Here is a 22,689-nt window from a genome sequence, read left to right on the forward strand (position 1 = left end):
CTTTTGCATATTCTATTTTGAAACAGCCTTTGTTTGTTTCCAAAACAAACAAAACCAACCATATCCTTATTTTCAATATAGTAAAAGAACATTTAACACATCAATGAAAGGGAAATTCGAATATTTTTGCCCCAAATTTAATTCTTCACTGTACTTTCCTTCACGTATTTTGTTGTTATATGGAGGATGAGAAAAGCCCAAAAGGAGAACAAATTATTGAAAGATTGACAAAAGTAAATATTCTTATAACAAGTGTTAGTGAAAAACCACTAGATCCCAAGTTTTTTTCATTTTATTTTAGCCACTTAAATTACAAATGCTACATAATTTGGTTTCTAAAGTTTTTTTCATTTTATTTTGGTCACTTAACTTATCATTTAAGTTTTTAGACACTTTAATCATATCTATTAGAGATCAAAATGTCTTAACATTTATAATCTAAGAGATCAACGTGTTAAACGTTCATAACTCAAGAAACCAAAATTAAACAAAAAAAAACTTAGGACCAAGCTGTATGATACTTGTAACTTAAGAGACCGAAATGAAAGAAAACATACTACTTAAAGGACCAAAAATGTAATTTTACTATTAATATGAAACGAAAGAAGTATTACCAGTCTTCTAAAATATACTTATATTACATTCTTATCAAATTCTGAATTATCTACGTGCATGCATGCATTAATTTTACTTTCAATTTGCATGTACTTGGAATTAGAAGGATATATCCTTACATTTCAAATTTCAAATATAGTCCATTCAGATAGCTAGGCCATGTGTATATTTTCCTCTTTAATTTGTATGCGTAAAGAACCAAATTAAAGCCATGGAATTTAAATGTCATAATAGCATGTGCAAGTTGCTGCGCGTGCTTAATCTCCTAATACAAAAAGTAACACAAGAAATTCTCCTTTCACCTCCATGATCAGATAAGAATAATGTTTATCCCATAGACATTCCCTCATTCAATTTAGATTCCTTGTTCAATTTAATACTGGATTTATTTTTATGTGGCCTTGGACAGTAACAAAAAGATTAGACATAATAGGAAAATAAAACGGTTATCCAAATACTCCCTCCGTCCCATAATACATGACACAGTTGGCTCTATTACGCATGCCAGTGCATAATTTTGAGCTTAAATATCTTGAACAATATGTTAGAAAAAATTATGAAAATTTGATATTTTAAAAATATTCATCGAGACAAATCTAACGACATCTTATATGATATTATTTATCTTTGTATATTAGGAGAAAAATATGGTCAAAGTAAGTTAGATCAAAATTGCAAATTTTCAAATGGGTCATCTATTGCGGGACGGAGGGAGTAATACATACATGTTTGGATTTTTTTATAGACAAATGTCAGTGGTTTATTTGTTAACAACATGATTCGAACTTTAGGTCTCCTTGATATTCTTCGGTGTCTCAACCCATATCACCAAAGGACAAATTTGAAAACCAAAATAGACAATTTAGTAGAATAATTGTTTTGGAAGAAAAAAAACTACATTTTAAAACTTACATAAAATTATGATGTCAATGTGATTTCGTCAAACTCATTGCAAATTCAACGATGCATTCAATCAAACATGGTCAAAATATAAAGATTTCCCAAATTCAAACAAGAATCTTTATGAGATATTGAGCACATTGCCACTAGTTTTACAGAAGCTTCTCTTTCTCCAACCTCTATAAAAAGGACTAAACCATTACCCCATTATGCCATCACAAACAAAACTTTCATTTCAATTTTCATTTTGATCATTTTCACTCCTTTTCCACAATTTTCATCATGACTACAATTTCATTCAACCACCAACCAAACAACATTCATCACCAAAAGGGACCCATCATCATTGAAGAAATTGAAGGACTTATAAAAGTTCACAAAGATGGACATGTAGAAAGACCACAAATTGTTCCCAATGTCTCATGCAAACTTCAATCAGAAAATGGTGTAACTTCAAGAGACATTACAATCAACAAAGAAACAAATTTATGGGCACGTGTCTATCTTCCAACATCAACATTAACCTCTCATAATAACCTTAACAAGCTTCCTTTGCTTGTTTATTTCCATGGTGGTGGATTTTGTGTTGGTTCAGTTTCATGGATTTGTTACCATGAATTCTTAAACAACCTTTCTTTGAAAGCAAATTGTGTCATTGTCTCGGTTAATTACCGTTTAGCCCCCGAAAATCGTCTTCCTTATGCTTACGACGACGCTTTTAATGCTCTCATGTGGATCAAACATGAAGCTTTATATAATAAAAACCAAAATTGGTGGTTGAAGCATTGCAACATTTCTTCTCTTTTTCTATGTGGTGATAGCGCCGGAGCTAATATAGCTTACAATGTTGTCGCTACGCGCCTAGGATCAAATTCAAACACTTCATCGTGTTTGAATTTGAATCCGTTATCTTTAAAAGGTGTTATATTGATTCAACCTTTTTTCGGAGGAGAGGAAAGAACAAATTCCGAGAAACTTTTTCGTCAACAACAAAATTCCGCGCTTAGTTTATCCGTTTCGGATACTTATTGGCGATTATCTCTTCCCATTGGAGTTTCCATTACGCGCGATCATCCTTATTGTAACCCTCTTGCAAATGGAATTGCTAAGCTGAGAGATTTGAGGGTTCCTTCTATTATGATGTGTGTTTCGGAATTGGATATACTTAGAGATAGAAACTTGGAGTTTTCAAATTGTTTGGTTAAAGCAGGGAAAAAAGTTGAAACTTTTGTGTATAAAGGTGTTGGACATGCGTTTCAAGTGTTGCATAACTATCAACTTTCTCAAGTTAGGACACAAGAAATGGCGTCTCATATCAAGAACTTCTTGAATCAATAAATCATGTGTATTGCTAATATGATGTTTTTTTTAAGGGCTTTGCTAATATGGTATGTTGTTTTCTGTTTAGAATATCCTCTTTAATTACGTAACATAGTTTTATTTTATAGTGATGCAGTACACGATTGATGTACTTGACTTATTGTTATATATGGTACCTACTAGTTTTAATCTACTATATATATGGACATAAATTTACAAACGTTTAGATTATCGGTAAAACAAGGGAGTTTTGTGTTATCACAATATTTAAACACAATATATATATATATATATATATATATATATATATATATATATATATATATATATATATATATATATATATATATATATATATAGAGACAGGATCCGTTGACACCAGGTGTAAGTCTAAAGACTTACACCAAATATAAGTCATTAGATCTATTTAATCACACGGTCAATAATAAATATGCAGCAATAGAAAAAAAACGCTCATGTACCGAATACTTCCACGCTCTTGGTTTCTTTTCTTTAATTTTTATCAACTACATTCCCACTTTCCACTGCCGTTTCTTTTTAATGGAGTTTTCATTGTTTATAATTTTAATATTTGATAACCTTAAAAACTCATTTGCAGTTTTGCGCAGGCTTTTCAATTTTAATATAAACACCATCGGAATTGCACAGGCTTTTCGATTTTGATGCCTAAACTTATTGCAAAACATTAAATCTATTGTCTTTCATATTTTTGACATAAATATAAAAACCTAATAGAATGAGGGATGAGTCCTGGATTACGATGGTGATTAATTAAAAGCATGGCGGGACTGAATTTGATGGTTATCACCACCATAGTTTTGATTTATCACGATAAAAACCAAAGATCAAGTGTTTCTCAATTTTTCTTTTACAAGGATGGTGTGATATCATCCTTTGGATCAATCTAATCTAGACTTACACCTGGTGTCAACGGATCCTGTCTCATATATATATATATATATATATATATATATATATATATATATATATATATATATATATATATATATATATATATATACACACTCAAAAAAGTGAAAAGGTAGAAGAATAAAAAAAAAATTAAATGATGTGTTTTTTTCTCTCTTACAATTACTCAATTCTAAGTAATTTACGTGTGTGTCTAAATATATAATTTTTCTTTAGGATTGTGACGAACAAAGTATTTCTTTTTGTAAAACTCTAATTTAAAGTTGATAGGTATTTATGTAACTCGTATTGGTTAGGGTTTAAAAAATATATTTGCGGCAACCCTATTTGGATGTCTATTAAGTTACAATTGAGGTCACATCAACTGTATTTAACAGAAGATGCAATTAAAACTTCAACAATGTTATATATCGCGAGAGTTTTCTCACGATTGATTCACGAACCAAAAACTGTTGTGGTATCAAAAAAGTAAAACAAATTAAAAAGGTTCCACTTACCATACATGCATTTGCTATCATAAATGAGTTAAGCGGTCGTGATATATAATCTCGAAAAAATTTGTCCATGTAAACAACATTTCCCTTAAAACTTTGGGTGAGATTGTGTTTGACAATCATCATAACAATAGTTTTTACCGTAGATAAATTATAATTGATTTCATGACAAGAAATGCTAGCATGTAAAATGTATGTATGCAAAGCAAGAAAATAGTGCAATAGAATGCACATAAAAAATTTCACAAAAAATAAAATGTACATAGAAATAGTAAGGGATTTCTTATTTTTAGTTTATTTATTCTTTAGATATTACCTTTAACCAACCATAGTCCAAAAAGTGGCTGGTTTGGAATTGGGCTATTTTGAGTGAGAGAATATAAGTCAAAGGACTTCTTTAAAAGGAAAGATGCTTGACAATAAAGATGGCATTTGGCATGTGATGGTGGCATACCGACATAGGACCATATGGGATGGGAGCATTGTGGACATCATTGGCAACATGGAAGTTGCCTTGACTTGAATCACAGATACCAGCTATACCTATAAATAAATACAAATTAAAAATATATGAAAGTCACCGTTAAATCTTATGTCTAAAAGAGCTATTCGATTTTATATAGTTATTAATAATTAAATATTTACAAATTCAGTCATCAAGTTAATTCATCCTCTTTAGATTATTTAGCCCTAGTACCTGTAAACTTAGCTCAGTTGATAAGGACAATGCATAATATATATATATATATATATATATATATATATATATATATATATATATATATATATATATATATATATATATAAGGTTTGAGGTTCGAACCCTGGACAAAAATAAATAAAAATTTAGCCCTAACTTCTCTAAGATTATTTGTACATAAGATGATATTTAGCCTAACTTTCTGTCAATAAAAGCCCTAACATAATGGTTAAACAATTTTTTTTTGGTACAAATGGTTAAACATTTTCTTTTACCAATATATTAGCTAAATATAAAAATTAACTTTATTTCCATGTTTCATATCCATATACCTCTTTAGATTGCTTCTTTTAATTTAATGTGTTATTAGCAATATAGTAGTACTATATTTTCTATCAAGAAAAAGTAATATATACTAATATATTTTTATTCATCAAACAATTTTTTTTTTGAGAGAATTCATCAAACAATTTTATTGATATGAATTAGGGATGTTGAATGAAATACAAGAAATATTCATTCTAAACACCAAAAATATGTTTTTTTTAAAACCAAAAATTGATTAATAATAATAATAATAATAATAATAATAATAATAATAATAATAATAATAAAAATCAACACACAAGACGTGCCTTAAAAAAATAGAAGAAACCAATTACGACCTACAAAAATACATCAAAAAGCTAACCAAACCTGCTTCTGAAAAATTAGCAAAGCAATAATTGACCATTGGCACGATATGGAACTAATTATGTAAAGTTAATACGATCCATATTTTTCATTTTAATTTCCACTTTATAATCTAGTGTAGAGATTGGAAAAAAGAATTGAAATTTGAATGGATCATTTTTTTGAGAGGACAATTGAATGGATCATGTACCACCACGATGCATGCGATTTTGATTCTTGAATAAATCTTCTAAATGGGACCTACTGAATATTGGAAAAATTTCCTTAGTCCAAGTTTATTCCAAGCACAATTTTCTATTCCCTGCGCCAAATTCATACTTAGTACATTCCTTACTTAGCACACTTTTGAAGCTTTTGAGAGCTTAGATAGAGGAGAATTTTGTTTGTGTGAGAACAATTGTTGTTGGTTAATATTATCAGACATAAACACGTATATTTTCCCCCAAAAAAGTGTATTGATAATAATAATCCTCTTTTGAAATGTGTGTACTATACTACATTAAAAACCATTGTTTATGAGGAGATTCTAAATGTTACTAATATCTTGCAATATGAAGACATGGATGTTGAAATAGATGAAGTCGCAAACTTTGAAGGTGCAATAAATCGTGATTAAAATTATAATTTGAGTTTCTCTATTGCAAAGAGCTCTAAAAATTCTATTCACTAGTTTTTTAGGTTCAAATAATCTGAATCAACTATCACATAACAACAAAGATAGCATCATTAATATCTAAATATGCGTACTATAGGTTTTTGGAGTGATGCAATGTCAAAGGAGAACACTATTAAAATCATAAAACCTTTTTTTCTGATAAGGTCTTAAATTATGTAATTGTAGTTTATGATTTATGCACCTTAAAAAACTTTTTGAACAATAGTGATACCCAAGGTTTTATTCAAGTTCAAAAAATATTTCGAAGAGAAATCAGAAAACACAGTTGTTCATAATATCTAATCCATGGGAGATCTTTATAATAGTATGTAATTTTCTTTTTTCCTGAGTTCGGTCTATGCCCTTAGGTTTCTGATTTTCCTATTTTTTGTAATAATATATATTATTAGCATATAAAACAAATTCTATCTTATGTTCCTTTGCATTGAAATAGCCCACCGATTTTATGTATTCTACGTTGATGAATGCTATGAACACACATTTTTTAAGATACCCTCTTTGATTAATTAAAATTCACATAAGACCCATCAAATCATGTGGATCCCATATAAATTTGGTGGGTCTGTGAATTTTAATCAATAAAAAAGTGTGTTGGAAAATGTGTCTTAAAATGTGTGTTGCTACATTTCTCTTCTACATTTTTTTTTCCACTTGCCCGATCTTTGCAGTGTCACCTCATTTGTGTATTTCTCCTAAAATTAATTTTTCTATTTTCAACTTAATTGTTACTTTTGAGATTGTCCTTATCTGTTTTGAAAGGATAAAAGAGAAATAATAATAAAATATATTAATGAAAAAAATGAATGACATTGAACCGCTAATAATATTTTTATATGACATCCAAGATCAAGTGATCAATTAAATGAGCTAAAGGGATGAACACAACTTGTTAGTGTACTTAAGAGTTGTTTAATAATGATTTTAATTTTATAAAGTGTTTATTGGAATTCCATAAGTGCTAAAAGGTATTTAAATGAAATAAATATATAGAGCAAGGAGTTTTGTATATTATATAGATAGATTGATAAAACATTTATTTGTTTGTTACATGCAAATTAAAAAAATATGATTAAAATTTTCAACTTAGTTTATTTTCTGATTTTTGTTCATTCTCTATTTCTCGATTTAACCGAAGCCTACGGTGATCCCATTTTGTCATCATTTATGAATTAATTTTTTTTTTTTATCTTATACACAATGATTTATAATCTTTCAATGAAATTATTTTATTCTTTCTTACATCACAGGCACTAATTGTACTACTATCATTGAGTGTGCAAGTAATCGATGTATTTTCCCTGCAACACCATGGTGCCTGGAAGATAAATGTACATGCCTTTAATGGTAAGTTGAAAATATTATATTTCTTTTAAACCTATATTTTTTTGGCATGTCCTGGTAAATATTATAATGTTATATTTCTATGACATTTTATTTTCTTTGACAGGACTAGTAAGATAACACTGGATAAATGTTTTAGTTCCAAACAACTAGTTGTCTTGTATACAATTTTATCTAAATAAAATAATTCAATTTCACGAAATTGACCATTATAATATATAATGTATGTATGTATTATATAATACATAGCGTGTAACGTACTTTTATATTACTATTAAAATAATTAGTCAAAGTATATTACATGAAATAATGTAATTTCATGATCACAATCTTTTAATTAGATAAGGGGTTCACTCTGTACGGGAGATCAAAAGTCTTGCATATATGATATATAGGATATGGATAATAGTGCTAAATTATAAGTGTGTGATTGCATGATTTTGTATGATGATTTATGAATTGATGTGTGTTTATGGTTAATTGTATGATTTAATGATTTTGGCAGGGCTGATGAATTAGTTGATGTGTATAAGTTGATGATAGTATACATGGCCTATTTTTGAAGTGTGTAACTCTTGCGAATTGAGAAATCTATTTCTTTGTTTAAAGAAATCAATTAGTCAAATAAAACTGAGAAATATAATATGAAAAATATATCAATGCTTTAGAAATGATAGAAAATAAGTTTTTTTTTTTTGTCATTGTACCTTTTTCTTAAATTAAGTATGAAACTGAAAATGGAGTATGCATAGTCTAGCATCTGTTAACTCATTTAATATCACTGTATTAATGAGATAAAGGACACAAAAAAGTTTTAAAAAGAAAGTTGCTTCAAACCAAAGAAACTAGCACGTAATTATCATCTTATTAATACTAGTAAAAGACCTGTGCATATTTGAGAGAGAGTGATTTTCTTTTTTAATTCAAGAAAGTGGGTATGTCAAACAATTGAACATGACATTGGGTTTATACTGTCTTTTCCTCTTTTTTTACCCATTGCTATTTTTCTAGGCTTAAAGAAAATTACATATATCATTTTATTTTAGGGTTAATTGTTCAAATAATATATGTAATATACACGAAGTCTGGAAATAGTCCATGTAAAAAAATAACACATTATATTTTTGTAATTTGAGATTCTTCCTATTTTTGTCCTCCAACAACCCCGTCACATACCAGACACTCACGTGGCAGGCAGAGAATCTTACCATGCGGTTGTAGCCACATGGATTTTTTTATGACGTGACATTTTTTTTTGCCTAAAACAAAATTCCTCACAATTTTTTCAGTCTCAATTTTTTTCTATCTAACTAGTTACAAACCCGTGCTTCGCACGGGGTGGATTGCTTTTTTTTTTTTTCGGATAATTTTGTTGGCAAACACATATTTGTTAATACGCTTAAAAGTAAACTGATTCGAAATTTAGATATTACATGCATATAAATATAAAAAAACCATGATCCATAACATATCAAATCTTAGATAAAAACAAAACCATTGCAAAAAATTGTTCCAAAGAAAAAATGAGCAAATGAACGAATATTGCACAAATATTATAAATCTTTATCAAAATATTAATGAAAGTTTGGTTTTCATTGGAACTATTTCACTACAATTTACTCCAGTTACAGTAGCCATTATGAGGGTGTAACATAGTAGGTCAAATTGTGGCAAACACGTATCTTTTAAAAAAATTATTCGAAAGGAAAAATGAGCAAATTAAGAAATATTGCACAAACATTAGAAATATTTATCAAAGCCTAACCAAGTTTTGATTCATGAAAAGAGTATATATTTTGTTCATGAGGCCAAGAAAACAACGTAATAATTAAGATGAAATTACTAATTGGAACCAATAATGAAACATCCAAACCCGTGCTTCGCATGGGTTGAATAACGTATCTAGTAAAAAAAATTGTTCCAAAGAAAAAAAATGAGCAAATTAAGGGAGATAGTTGCATTTTTCTAAGAGATTGTTGTTGATTATAAATGTGAGAATTAAGTAAGCATATTGCACAAACATTAGAAATTAAATGTGCACATTTCTAAAATATTTATCAAAGAATCAAAGGAGCATATATTTTGTTCATGAGACCAGGAAAACAACATAATAATTAAAATGAAACTAATTGGAACCAATGAAGGAATCAATAATGTACAAATTACAATTACATATTAGCCAAAATTATAAAAGCACGTTGTATGCTATTGTGTTATTTCAAGCTACCACAAACACCCATCTTGCCAAAACCTGCCTCAAAGTCCAACCAGTGTAACAGACTGCGTGCCTCTTCAATGGTTGCTCTTCCTAATAGAAGCAAGTCATTGACACACAAAAGTTTTGCACCACGTTGCAGCACATGACGTCTTTGTCCATAGAATCGACTACAATTGCATATTTCAGTAATACATAACCTATATTAAATGGCCTTGTTTAAATAAAAAGGTTGGTTCATTTAGTTTCAAAGTAAATATCGTTAAAAAGTGACTCTAACCAACCTCTCAAGAACCATGGTTGCGATGTTTTCCTTCACCAATGGACCACCAAGAAGTAGTCTCATTTCAAATGTATGGTCCCCGGTTCCTGCACAAGGAAAAACAAATACAAAATTTAAACAAAACAGGACAGTCCAAGAGACATAATCAAAGCTTAAAAGAAAATTAATCTTGTATGTTTTAGTGCAAAAAAGTTATTCACTTATTCTCAGTAATGCAAACTTGCCAAGCTTTCAATCAACATCCTTTTTTTATTCTAAATTTGTGCTTTTATTTCATGCAAAGAATAAATCATATGGAAGAGAAATGTAAGTGTGTAAAAAAACAGAAAATAGTTCAATCACAGTTTTCGCAAGTTTCGTCATTACTATTATCTCAGTTCCATTATTTAACTCTTTCGCAATGTGAAACTCCAGAGGGAAAAGAAAGACAACTTTTTTTCTTCATGTGCATGATCCCTGATCAAATCTGTCATACAATGTGCATTGAATAGGATCCACCAAGAAAATAAGTTCAATAACTTAAACAGACTATTCTATTGCATGGTAACAGACAATTCATATGAATAGCATTCAATGTATTGTGCTGACTCTGAACTTAAACAATGTCCTAGAGAGCTTATTGAAATAAGCTATGAGTTATATTCATAAGCTATACTTGAAGAGCTTAGGGAAATGAGTTAGAAACAGGTTATGGACATGTCATAAATTGTTTTCATAAGCTCTTACAAACAGTATCACAAGTGCATACACAAGTAGATAAACTCAAAAAAACCAATCCAAATAAGCCCTTAAACACAACATACAACCCCATTCTCCTTCCATCCTTTACCAAATGGTCAAAATAAATTAACTCAGATAGAGATTAAATTATGCATACCCTGCAGTTATCCCCAAACTGTTTCCAACATATCTGTCGGACTTTCTATATATTTTGAGTTTGATCAAGGCATCCAGGCAAAAACACATTTCTTTCCAATGAACTTTCCTAATATTTTACAATTTCATCACTTTTCCATCTCTCATATCTCTTTGCAATCAGGACTACTATGTCTAGTCTAAACATTCAAATTTAACAAACAACATATTATATATGTTTTTGGCTCCATGCCATAAATATTTCATCAAACTACCCTATAAGAGTCAAGATTCATGTCGTACCTAGATAGTAGAAGAAAAAAATCAATGAGCTATTGAATCCATTCCATCCTCCTTTGTCACGATGCCCTGGAAAAAAAAGGCAATCAAAATGTTCCATTCCATCCTCCTTTGTTAGATTCTTAAAGCAGAATGTAATGTAGTAAATAAAATAGAAAAAGAAATCAATTGATCATTTAATCTAATATGATAGAATATAATTGAGTACAATATAAGTAGAAATGCATTGAGAGATCAAAGGATTATTCCTTTATAACAAAATATCTAAAATCTGAAGTAACTTGTGAAAAGCCAATAAATTTAGCACATGATCGTAAGATCCAAATAACTAAAATCGAATTCCCCTATTACAAATATGACAATAATAGAAATTATCTCATTCCTTTCACTTGCGATCATTATAAAAAAAAACATTGATTAAAATATCTATTAGCATTACAATGCAGAATATAATTAGGTACAACAAACTTAAGGATATATGGAGTACCTGTAAAATCAATGGCCACCATGAAGTTCAATTCAAATCCCCCAGACAAGTAATCCAGTAAAGTATATTGAATACTTTCAGAAAATTTGTCCACAAATAGCCGGCCTTTCAATACCTTTGTCATAGTTAAATATTATTTTAGGGAAAAATAGAGGAATTCATGATTGAAATAAACATTTAATTTAATATAATAAAACCTTGGTCTGAGAATCATGACCCAAGGCATGAGACAAAAATAAACGTTCTCCTTGGCCACCAGAATAGAGCTTCTCCAACTCCACCAAAGATGTCTGCAGTTTTCTTATAAAATAGGATAAACAACTCTAGTATTCATTTCTAGCCAACATCCTTTGTCATTTTTCTTAAGCCCCATTGACAGTGCGGTGTTTTATAGAAGCAGTTGAAAAGAAAAATTACATAACGCGTGTAATTAATCTGAAAAATTGATTACCAGAAAGCAGCCACGGAAGTAAAAACTAAGCAACGGAAGAATGTCAGTTGCAATATTCTCAACACATAATGACAAGCTTGAAGATGCCTCAGTTGCTGGAGTTGCTTTCTTCCCAAGGCTTCTGCTATCATACCATCCCAAGCAAACTGCTGCAAACACCGCAAATTCAAGGTTCGCTTCACTGTGAAGATGACCCTCTATATGGCACCATTTCATCATTCACCTCACTCTTTTTTACATCTGCACTGCCAATGACGACTAACAAACTACATAGATATCTCTCAGAATTGTAAAGTTCAATATGGTTTACCTTCTATATCCAAAAAAAAAACCTACTTAAAAAGAAGTTGTGATTTTACCTCATAATTACAAATACAGTTATGAATCTTATGATATTACAAATTTAACAAATTCATTGGATAGGAATAGTTGCTGCATTTCTCTGCCGCCTTGGTCTAATTGAGCCTCACAAGTTGTAAAAGCAAAGAGGATAATTTATTAAGCGGATTGTAAATTCAAACCAGCATGATACTTACAGAAAAAGAATATGATACTCAAAATAATGACTTACAAAAGTCCTCAAAAGACCAACCAACCATTTCCTTTCCAGATTACAGACCCCACATTCATCATCCAATCTTTTCATGGATTGAAATAATAAAACTATAGGCCAATCCATGTCAGTCACACCCTTCAAAGATCCTAAAAACATAATTTAACCAATATTCATAAAGTTTATATACAGACACTCTTAATAACTAAAATTAAATACAACCCGAAGGAGAAGGAGGGGACGGGGGAGTCTGCGCTGGAGCAGGTTGACTACCCCTACCGCCGCCACTATCATTATGTTGCCATGGTTTCACTGTGGCAAGAACCACAATCAAGACAATGATCAGTAGAAGTATAATACAATAACAGGTCCATTTCCTAGATTTTTTTGGATGAGGGACCAAAAAATTTTCCAATGCTTACATAACTCATCCCCTCAACAAATATTACCAATTTCCTTGAGAGCAATCAAATATTTCTAAAGCCCTCTAATCTATTACAAAGATCTAGTCCATTAAACACAATTACTATTACAAAGATCTAGTCCATTAAACACAATTACAAATAGTTAAGAAAACTAACTCTTAATGGTTTTCTACATTTGACAGTTTCATGTCAAATTGGTAGAGCAAAGTTGATAGTGTGACTCAATATGGAATATCGCTTTTACTATTCTATATATGTAAACATAATAGAACTCTCACTTCAATTTATCCTTTTCTCTTAACCATACATTTTTTAATGTCTTCTGCATTATCAACATAGATGGTTGATTTTGTCATGACTACTATCCAAGATCAGTTCCATAGTCAGAAAATATCACACATTCTACTGGTTTCATCTGCAAATAGAAACAGTGAAGAATCAGGAAGTCTTCTACTCTATTCTCTGTATTTCAAAAGCATGCCTCTCCACTAAGAAATCACTCAATTCGGCACCAAATTTGTTGCATGAGGATCAAGGATTATATAGATCTAAATTATAGTAGATTGATTATATAGATCTAAATTATATATATGACATACTCAACTACATAAAAGTGCCAATCCTCGAGAAACACACATAAACTAATTGTAGAAAACATAAATAATTTTCTGAAACAACTGATGAAGATTGACAAAAACTATATGATGTTGTGTCCATATTCAATATCATGAATTTTAATACTTTCTATATCATGAATTTGGGTCATATCATATGAAAAAGGCAGCAAATTATGTACAGACCATTTAAAATAATGATATAAGGAAACATATGGCATCACACTAAATTATCATAATCCACATGCATGAATGAAAAAGGGTCTCAAATACAAAACCAGTAACATGAGACATTATAATCTTATTCCGAAACACATCATAACCTTATTCTAAAGCACAGAATCACCAGACAACAAAACAAACCAATAAACACAAAATCACAAAGCAACAAAGGCAAAAAAGATTATTATAAACTAAAATAGAAGAAAGTCATATATGCTCAGGGGAACTTGTTCAAAGGGCAGTGATGCTCTTTGAAGAAACATGGTCTTTAGACTCACTCACCTTGCCTAAAAACAACTGTAAGCGATGACAGCAATAAAAGATCATGAGTATTAAAAGGAGGTGGTTCATCATAGAGTATAGTGCCAAGCTATATGTTGTAGAACCTGGAAACTGGTTCAAAGAAACGTCTAAATCAGTGTCATGCTAAATTTTATGTTAAGAACAACCTAAGCCAAGGATTATTGATTAACCTGGATGTTTGCAATGAAGAAGAACTCAGGCCACCCCGTGCTGCATATGTCTGCAAGTTAACAAAATTCATTAAATTGATTTTTCTTCATAATATAAAAAAAAATATGTAAGTAATTACTTGATGGCTAAATATAATCAAAATTAAGAACCAAAACACCAAAGTCAACCTGCACAATGCTCCCAGGACGGCCACCAAGATCATCTTCCCTTCTGTCAAATCTCAACCAATCTGCAGCAACCATTTGCATAAAAGCAAGTGGTCAAATTTCTGGAAAATATTAGACATTTAAGAACCTCAATTCTGCTATCAATTGCTAATTCTTCAAAAACCATTTTAAAAAAAATGAGACATCATGATAACTTCGAATCCTGCTTATTTCAAACCACTGCATCCAACAATTTCTGAACCATAAACATCAAAACCTTATATATCATGAAATCACTAAGGCTTTGTTTGGGAGTTTGGAGGGGAGGAGAGGGGAGGGTTTTGGAAAAAAGGAAGGAGCAAGTGGAAGAAATAGAAGACATTGGGAGGGGAGGGCTTTGGAGGTTAATGTTCTACTCATAATAAAAAATCCCCCTCATTTAGGGGAACTCAAAAATTGTATTGGGGGAGGGTTTTGGGGGGTTAGGGAGGGTTTATATGAATTTTTCAAATTCAATCTATGTTGTTATAATATTCTTAAAATTAAAAGTATATTAATCATAAGTATTAGTTTATCATTCTCTCAAAAACTATTCTTTCAAAAAATGTGAATTTTTTGTCCATTTTTCTATATATTTCCAACCCCTCAAAGCCCTCCCCTCCCTTCCCCTCCAAACTCCCAAACAAAGCCTAACATTTTACTCAAAAGAAAAAACACTAACATTATCACATAACTAACAATAATGATAGTCGATATAAGCTTACCACCAAAGTTAGAAGACTGTGTAGCACCTCTACCTCTTCCCTTTGGAGCAGCCCTTTTCCGTGCCGGTAGATTGGATTCATTGTCCTATGCAAATATAAGATGCAGCAGGTTACTTAATAATTGAGAATGTCAAAGAATATTTCAGGACAAATTACAGTTCAATGCACACAAAATTGTCAGGTTGTAGGAATCAAACTATAACTGAACCAAAGATCTTAATATACTTCATATTTGAAGGAACTTGCATTAATCCATACCGAACTGTCATCAATCTCTTGGACTGCATTTCCTTTGATATCGTCACTTGAAGCCATATTATCCCCATCATCAGCACCACTATGGATGGAAGTTGGTGCATACCTGCATTAAACAACAATCAAACCTCAAACAATTCTCAGAAAGTGTTTTGAGAAGCTTGTTTGCGCTGCATCTTCTTCAACACGCGTTTTCGCAGCATCAACGACAAGATCCACTTTTCAAAAATCAAAAAACAATTTGAAGCAATTGCGATGACATAAATTTGGGGATTTCAAGTTACTTACCTTCTGATTGTAAATCCGGAGCGGCGGAAGCGAATTCCCTCGAACAGCAAGGCCATCTACAATTCTGCAGATTTGACCCAATTTTATTTTAATACTTGGTTAGATTAATCAAATATCATATAGCACAAAAATAAGAGTACAAAGTTTCTTTCTAGATTTGCCATCAATTTTTCATATTGAGACATTTCCTCAAACATCTCATGATCACAATTATACTTTCAATAAAGGACAAATTAAGTAAGCAAATCCACATACCTTTGAGCAAACAATTTGAATTCAACTTGCAATTTTCACCGGCTGAATCAAAACAAACATCAAAACAGTCAAAAGAACAACTTCATCAACCCAAAAAAAAAATCAAATTCCCACAGCTCATCATAACCGAAACAAATTGCCACTAAAAAACAGAAAATTAAACCTTTTTTCACTCTAATAACAACAACAGAAATTTAAGCAAACCCAGTTTTTACATTCACTCAAAATTTTCAAATTACAATTGATGAACACAAAACCTAAACAATAAACAACAAAACAAAAAAGGTTAGCCTTGCATCAACAAAACAACAAACCCTAAACATGCATGCTAATAGATTGATGAAAAGATGGGAAATTGACTGTGAATGATGAAGAAAACAGTACCCCGGTTAGCCTTGCAAACACCAAAACGAAGGTTGGAGAAATTACCTGAGAAAAACTAAGATTTGATGCAAAGGATGAGAGGCGCTTGATTCCTCCTTTTCTTTTCCCGTCAATTTCGTTTCTCCCCGTCAATCCCGTCAATTTGTTGTGTTTCGTTCTCTCCCGTCACTTTCCCTTTCTCCCCCGTCAATCCCCCCCTCCCCCGTCACTTTCCCTTTCTCCCCGTTTCTTTCCCTATTTTCTGTATATATATATAATAACACTCCCCCCATTTACCAATTTACTAAAATACCCCTAATAAGGGCAAAATGGTAAAATCAACGGACATTTATTTTCTTATTTAGTTTAGTAGATTTAATTGAGGGGTTGAAATAAAGAAAAACGGACCATCTTTTTTCATTACAAACACTAGCGTCCAGACACACACTCCATAACCGTTTGTCCGCGTTTTCTACTGCCATAATGTATGTATATAGTTGACTACGTTTCTTTGTATAAATTATTATATAACATGGCATACACAAATATAATTTATTAAACACCATAAATAATAGTAATATTTAAAACTTATGACATAAGAAATATAAATCTGATGAATAGAGATATGTTGTTGCTCCTTCAAAAAAAAAAAAAACAGAGAGAGATACGTTGTTTCAATTTAAATATGATAGCTTGATAGTTGTCTTTTGTTACTAGATTGTGCAGATTGCTAAAATAAATAAAATAGTCAACTAAAATTATTAATACTCATGATAAATAGTCAACTAAAATTATTAATACTCATGATAATAATTATTGATTAATAGCATTCAATCGGACACTTCATGCTCGTCTTTTTTTTGGTAGTGGCCGGGGTTTGAACCCTGGACCTTGCATATTTTATGCGTTGTCCTTACCAAGTGAGCTATGCTCACGAGGACACACTTCATGCTCGTCTGTTCGCTAAAGAAATGGCCCTTCAAAATTATACAAAAATTATAGAAATTCTTTTTTGTAACAATCAGTTATAAAAATTCTATCTATGTGTATTTTAACAATTACAAGTGTTTTGTTTTCTATCCAAAGGAACTATGGTTGAACATAAAATCACTGGATGCTGTCAAAAGAGAGGGAGAGATATGAAATGTCTATTGGGTCGGGTCGTCACAATGGCACATATGGATGCAAATGACTTTGCTAAAATATTTGTTACTGCGGTGTTGTTGTAATTTATATAAATGTGCACATGTTGGAGAGAGGCAGTGGAATAAGGAGTTAAGAGAATGGAAGACAGTTGTGAAAGGCCACTGCGGAAAAAATAGAGAGATGCATAAGAAAATGCTTTTGTGGCGTAGTAGAGTGCGAAATTAGACACACTCAAGAGAAATATTGGTTGGGTTTTGGACACCGCTTGGATGCATACTTTAAAATGAAAAGGTTTAATGGAGGTTATTTGCAATTAGGTTTTCATCTTTTTTTTCTCTCTCTCTTTTTTCTGGAATTTCTTTCTCTCTTATCGTTCGATTTGTTTTAATCTAGAGAATGTTCAAATTTATTAAAAATGTTGAATTGGTTACAATAAGGGACGACCCATTTTTTCTTTACTAATTTGTGTTTTGGTGAGAAAAAAAAAAGTTTCTAAAGAACACTTGCACATTAAATTTTTCTTTCTTGACCATGTTCACTTATAACTTCTTTGATGGGTTCCCCTGTCATAAACTTGCATCTCTCTTTGAATTTAAAACAAGAAAAGTTTATGATAACCGACAAAATAATAGGTTATCATGTTGCATTTATTCCACATAATGGACAAAAATTGAGTGAATACATGACCTAAATCATCTAATTAGTGTCTATTTAGGATTTTATGGTTTTAATTTGTTTTTTATATAGTTTGATCATTTTGAACTAGTAATGCTTGTTTTGGATGTTCGATGGAACAGGGTGAAGAATGACATTGGAGATATAGGAAACTACAACGTCGAATGGATGATGCATCGTTGAAGCTCTGGAAGGATGTAGCGCTCTGAATCGCTAACTGGGTCGTACAACCGTACGAATCCATGTGACCTTTCCTATCATTGCTTAATGGTTAAGTTCTATGAGCCGACACTAATGACTGATGGTACGAGGAAGAAAAGGAACATTCATGGAGTATGTAGGATAAGACAAGGACAACAGGAAATGACCAAATGGTACAACGTGTAATGGTTGGCCTTGTACTATAAAAGGACAACTGTAACACCCACGACGTAGCTTTCGATATCCCGCCAGTTGGATACGAAAGGTTCCCGCCAGTTGGAACGGACACTATCCGTAAGGATGACCCCACGTTAATAAGAGGAACCGAATCACATCGGAATGAGAAGGATCTGGAGGCCGTGTAGGTATGGTACTACATGGTTGAAGAAAGGCTTAAAATAATTGTTTGGTACTACCTATATCAACAAGAAGCATCTTCTTTTCGGTAGCTCATTCCATAAGAACTCCACAGTTAAGCGTGCTTGACTTGGAGCAATTTTGGGATGGGTGACGTACCGGGAAGTTTTCCGGTAAGCGTGTTAGTGAGGACAAAACACGCTGAAAAGACTCGTGTTGGTTTGTGGGGTCAGTCGGCAATCCTGAAAGCAGTCTGAGATGTTACAACAACCACATGGTAGTGATAGGGTCCAAAATTTTAAACTTGTGAATTGAGAGAACATGTCTAGCTAGGGTTAAGGAGCACCAAAGTTCTCACTTCATCTCATGTTCTCCATAGAGGAGCATGAAAGTTAGTTCTTAGTGATTTAGAGTTAGGATGATTTAGGTGATGCTTTAATCTCACCTCCTTCCTTCTTGGATTGTAATCTTCTGTTAACTTTATTTCATCTAACAATTAGTCTTCCATGTTTTCATTTGTGTTGCATTTCACCTTCATCTTTATGGCTAAGCTCATCATGATCTAAACCCCTTCTTGTTGTATAGACATGATGAGGTTATGACATTCTTTGTTTAAGATTTATAAAGCTATAAATTCGTGCTTCTTTCAAACAAATTGTTTTAACTCAAAATCTTTGAAAGTGAAACTCGGTCTCTTTTACTTTTCATGCTTTAGTTCCCTAAAACCGAAAGGTTGTGTGAATGAAAAATATTTGTTTGATATGAGTTACGTCCCTATGAACCGAAAGTTGATGAGAAAAAGAGAGACTACTTTGCACGAGTACTATATCTTAGAGGATCCTGAAAGCGTCGAGATCTAACCAGGCTCTTGTCATAGGCAAAAAGCTCAGCATAATATCACTTCAGTTTGAATTGTTGATGACCTAACTTAGCAATGCTGTGTGTTAAGATTATGTGTTTTTACTGATGAGAGGACGTCTTCACGTACTTAACATAAAGGTTGAGTGAAACATCTCCTATAGGTCACTAGGTTGTCATGAAGCCATAAAAAACTATAACTTTGTAGATCCTAGCAAAGGTCTGTCATAAATGATTCATTGTTTAAACCATACTTTTACCTTTGAGATTTTTTAATCATTGTTAAAAAAAATTGAATGAGCTAAAGGGACAAACACAACTGCCTAATATACGTAGGAGCTATTTAATAATATTTGTACGTAACATCCTTAATATCCTTAATAAGACTAAGTGATCAATTATACGATTTAAAGGGACAAATACAATATGTTTTTTTTTTGGTTACAACAAATTAATACAATATGTTTAATAATGCATTTAAGAGTAGTTCAATAATCATTTTAATTTTACTAAATGTTTCTTAGAATTTCTTAAATGCTAAAAATATTTAATAAAGTAAATAGAGCAAGAGTTTTGTGTATTATATAAAGTGATCATATTCTATTTGTTTGTCACAGGTAAACTAGAAAGGACAAAAAATGGCTAACATTCTCAACTTTGTTTATTTTCTAATTTTCGTTCATTTCCTATTTCTTGTTTTGACTAAAGCTAATGGTAATCTCATTTTATTATCCTTTATAAACTTTATTGTTTTACCTTATACACAAGTTTTTATCATCTCAATAACATTATTTTATTATTTCACAGCTACTAATTGCACTTCTATCGCTGATTGTGCAAGTAAGATATGTCCTTTACCTTCAGTTAAATGGTGTTCGTCAGATTCAAATACATGCATATGCCTTTAACAGTAAGTTGAAAAGTATTCTATTAATTCTAAACCTGTATTTTTTTCATGTCATGTTAAATATTAATGTTATATTTGATTCATATCTTTTTGATAGGGTCAATCAAGACAACACAAAATAAATAAAATAATTTGATGCCACTTCATTGTACTTTATTTTTTATGTTAACTACATTTTTCTTTATAATATATAATAATATATGTATCTTTTTTTTTGGTACAATAATAATATATGTATGTAATAAATAGAATGTAATGTACTTTTATATTATATGAAATAATTAGTCAAAAAGATATTATACGAAATAGTGTGATTTCACTGCATTGGATTTTCTTTTATTGATTTTTTTTGGGCGAGACAATAATGTCTCATTCCAATATAGGGAAGATCTTAGGGTTCAAAAAACACTAGCAAAGGAATTTGCATTATATACGTAACATGTAATGTATTTTTATGTTATATTTAATAAATTGTTATATACTTTCTTCAAAAAAATAAATTGTTATATACTATATATTAGTAACACACATGTGTGTGCACATCTACTCTGTAGTGACTCTTGTATTGTTTCTTCTCAAAATATTTTTCCTATACAATATAATGTTTTTAGATAACTCTAAAGATAAAAATTAATGGAGAACGTCATACCAAAAAAATGAGTCACCTTCCATTTATAATTTGTGTTTTTATACCTTGCATCAGAAGCCTCGTAACCTCCTTTATTCTTGATATTTTCTATAAGTTTATATAATTGAGTAATCAAAACTAAACTTTTTGAATTGTATTAGTTAACCTCTATTTTGTCTATGTTTTTGTGTTTGCTATGAGTGAAATATAGAAGAGAGAAAAATTTAGAGGAAGTAGGGAAGAGAGAGAGAGAACTTCTCTCACTTGACACAATATAGAAGTAGCGAATGGTGTAAAAATTTATGTGAGACTCACTTTTTTTAGTTCTCTCAAATATATGAAGAAAGGATATGAATGAAACTTGTTTTTATTTTTGCCCTTGAAATTTATCATATCCATGATATTTTTGTTTTGTCGGTGAAATATGCATGCATGGAGAACTTAATGTGGACAAATTAGTGAGAGATTTGGGGAGGGAACAAAATCCTTCACAAAATGCGATGGAACTAGTCAATGGCGGAGCCATTCATGGGCTGGGGGTGGGCCATTAAAAAATTAACGACCATATGTCTATTTTACGAGATTTTATACAATTTTGTGTCGGCTTTAGGTTTTGGTTGATCCAAATTTCCGAAAGTGGTGCAGTGGCCCACCCGAAAAATTTAAATAATTCAATTATAGGTCTATTTTGTGAGACTTTAAACAATTTTTCAACGGTTATAGTTTTCCGCAGTTTCAAAAGTGACATACGTGATTTTTGTGATGCTTATACGCATGCTAGCATAAGCTTATAGACCTACGAATTTACATGGGTTTCAAATCTCCCGCATATTGTCCTGTCAACTGAAAATTATCTCAGTTAACAGTTATAACGTACAAAAAAAGTTTCATAATTTATAATAGTTATTAAATACGTAATTATTTAAGTATTGACCCTAACTTTTCATATTTGATGTTTATTACAACTTTAGTAGCCCACCCGAACTTTTTTGCTGGCTCCGCCACTGGAACTAGTGATGGAACATTGATTTTTCCACAAAAATGTAATTGATGACCATTAGCGATGACGCTTGTGATGGATAACTTTCACTAAATTTTCGTCACAAGTTTTGTCACTCAAGTACATAGTTTCATTTTTGTTAGAGTTTGAGACGTAAATTACATTTTCCCTCACTAAAGATGTCACTAATGTAAACCATGCCACTAATTTTAAAATGAAATCAATCATTACTATTTTTTTAGAGAAATGTGTCAGATGATGGGAATCAATCTGTTGC

General features: G+C 31.1%; 2 protein-coding genes, 2 long non-coding RNA genes and 1 pseudogene across 12 annotated transcripts; 3 read left to right on the plus strand and 2 right to left on the minus strand.

The window, feature by feature from the left end:
• The first annotated feature begins 1,530 nt into the window (after positions 1–1,530).
• Positions 1,531–3,005, plus strand: LOC146903787 (putative carboxylesterase 17 pseudogene; annotated as a pseudogene). The gene has a single exon (XR_015018897.1). The product of XR_015018897.1 is annotated as a putative carboxylesterase 17 pseudogene (transcript).
• Positions 3,006–7,356: 4,351 nt separating this feature from the next.
• On the plus strand, positions 7,357–7,892 carry LOC146903788 (uncharacterized). Its single transcript, XR_015018898.1, has 3 exons — positions 7,357–7,490; positions 7,597–7,693; positions 7,797–7,892. It is a non-coding gene; the product is annotated as an uncharacterized LOC146903788 (long non-coding RNA).
• A 1,801-nt stretch (positions 7,893–9,693) lies between these two features.
• On the minus strand, positions 9,694–12,675 carry LOC146903789 (uncharacterized). 4 transcript variants are annotated; one of them, XM_085726274.1, is made up of 6 exons: positions 12,282–12,675; positions 12,028–12,120; positions 11,831–11,945; positions 11,347–11,412; positions 10,190–10,274; positions 9,694–10,075 (listed from the first exon to the last, which is right to left on the minus strand). In XM_085726274.1, exons 1-6 carry the CDS (start codon positions 12,498–12,500, stop codon positions 9,904–9,906), a joined length of 750 nt encoding a protein of 249 aa, XP_085582400.1. In that variant the 5' UTR covers positions 12,501–12,675; the 3' UTR covers positions 9,694–9,903. The 4 variants fall into 4 exon arrangements, with proteins under 4 accessions (XP_085582400.1, XP_085582399.1, XP_085582402.1 ...); XM_085726273.1 differs by having other exon boundaries at positions 9,694–10,105; positions 12,282–12,647; XM_085726276.1 differs by lacking the exon at positions 12,028–12,120.
• A 138-nt stretch (positions 12,676–12,813) lies between these two features.
• On the minus strand, positions 12,814–16,882 carry LOC146903790 (uncharacterized). Of its 5 annotated transcripts, none has more exons than XM_085726278.1 (9): positions 16,707–16,882; positions 16,278–16,319; positions 16,023–16,086; positions 15,705–15,840; positions 15,480–15,564; positions 14,737–14,798; positions 14,569–14,618; positions 14,378–14,488; positions 12,814–13,674 (listed from the first exon to the last, which is right to left on the minus strand). In XM_085726278.1, the coding sequence occupies exons 3-8, from the start codon at positions 16,076–16,078 to the stop codon at positions 14,446–14,448; spliced, it is 432 nt and encodes a 143-aa protein (XP_085582404.1). In that variant the 5' UTR covers positions 16,079–16,086; positions 16,278–16,319; positions 16,707–16,882; the 3' UTR covers positions 12,814–13,674; positions 14,378–14,445. The 5 variants fall into 5 exon arrangements, with proteins under 5 accessions (XP_085582404.1, XP_085582406.1, XP_085582407.1 ...); XM_085726280.1 differs by having other exon boundaries at positions 13,328–13,674; positions 15,738–15,840; XM_085726281.1 differs by having other exon boundaries at positions 13,328–13,674; positions 15,738–15,840; positions 16,662–16,882.
• Positions 16,883–20,456: 3,574 nt separating this feature from the next.
• On the plus strand, positions 20,457–21,267 carry LOC146903791 (uncharacterized). Its single transcript, XR_015018899.1, has 3 exons — positions 20,457–20,591; positions 20,685–20,787; positions 20,882–21,267. It is a non-coding gene; the product is annotated as an uncharacterized LOC146903791 (long non-coding RNA).
• The last annotated feature ends 1,422 nt before the right edge of the window (positions 21,268–22,689 follow it).

This window comes from Medicago sativa, chromosome 7 (genome assembly GCF_051527215.1).
Source record: "Medicago sativa cultivar Bolivia chromosome 7, Bolivia_mono, whole genome shotgun sequence".
NCBI lineage: Eukaryota > Viridiplantae > Streptophyta > Magnoliopsida > Fabales > Fabaceae > Medicago > Medicago sativa.

What these genes read in the sequence shown, in the direction of transcription:
- LOC146903789 (XM_085726273.1), bottom strand. Translation starts at nt 12,500, where the DNA reads ATGATGAAATGGTGCCATATAGAGGGTCATCTTCACAGTGAAGCGAAC. An exon ending in GGTGGCCATTGATTTTACAG is followed by an intron (nt 11,413 to 11,830) that starts GTACTCCATATA and finishes TTTTTTTTCCAG; the next exon opens with GGCATCGTGACAAAGGAGGA. An exon ending in GCAACCATGGTTCTTGAGAG is followed by an intron (nt 10,106 to 10,189) that starts GTTGGTTAGAGT and finishes CATTTAATATAG; the next exon opens with GTTATGTATTACTGAAATAT.
- LOC146903790 (XM_085726278.1), bottom strand. Translation starts at nt 16,078, where the DNA reads ATGGCCTTGCTGTTCGAGGGAATTCGCTTCCGCCGCTCCGGATTTACA. An exon ending in TCCGGATTTACAATCAGAAG is followed by an intron (nt 15,841 to 16,022) that starts GTAAGTAACTTG and finishes TGTTTAATGCAG; the next exon opens with GTATGCACCAACTTCCATCC. An exon ending in GTCCTGGGAGCATTGTGCAG is followed by an intron (nt 14,619 to 14,736) that starts GTTGACTTTGGT and finishes GTTAACTTGCAG; the next exon opens with ACATATGCAGCACGGGGTGG.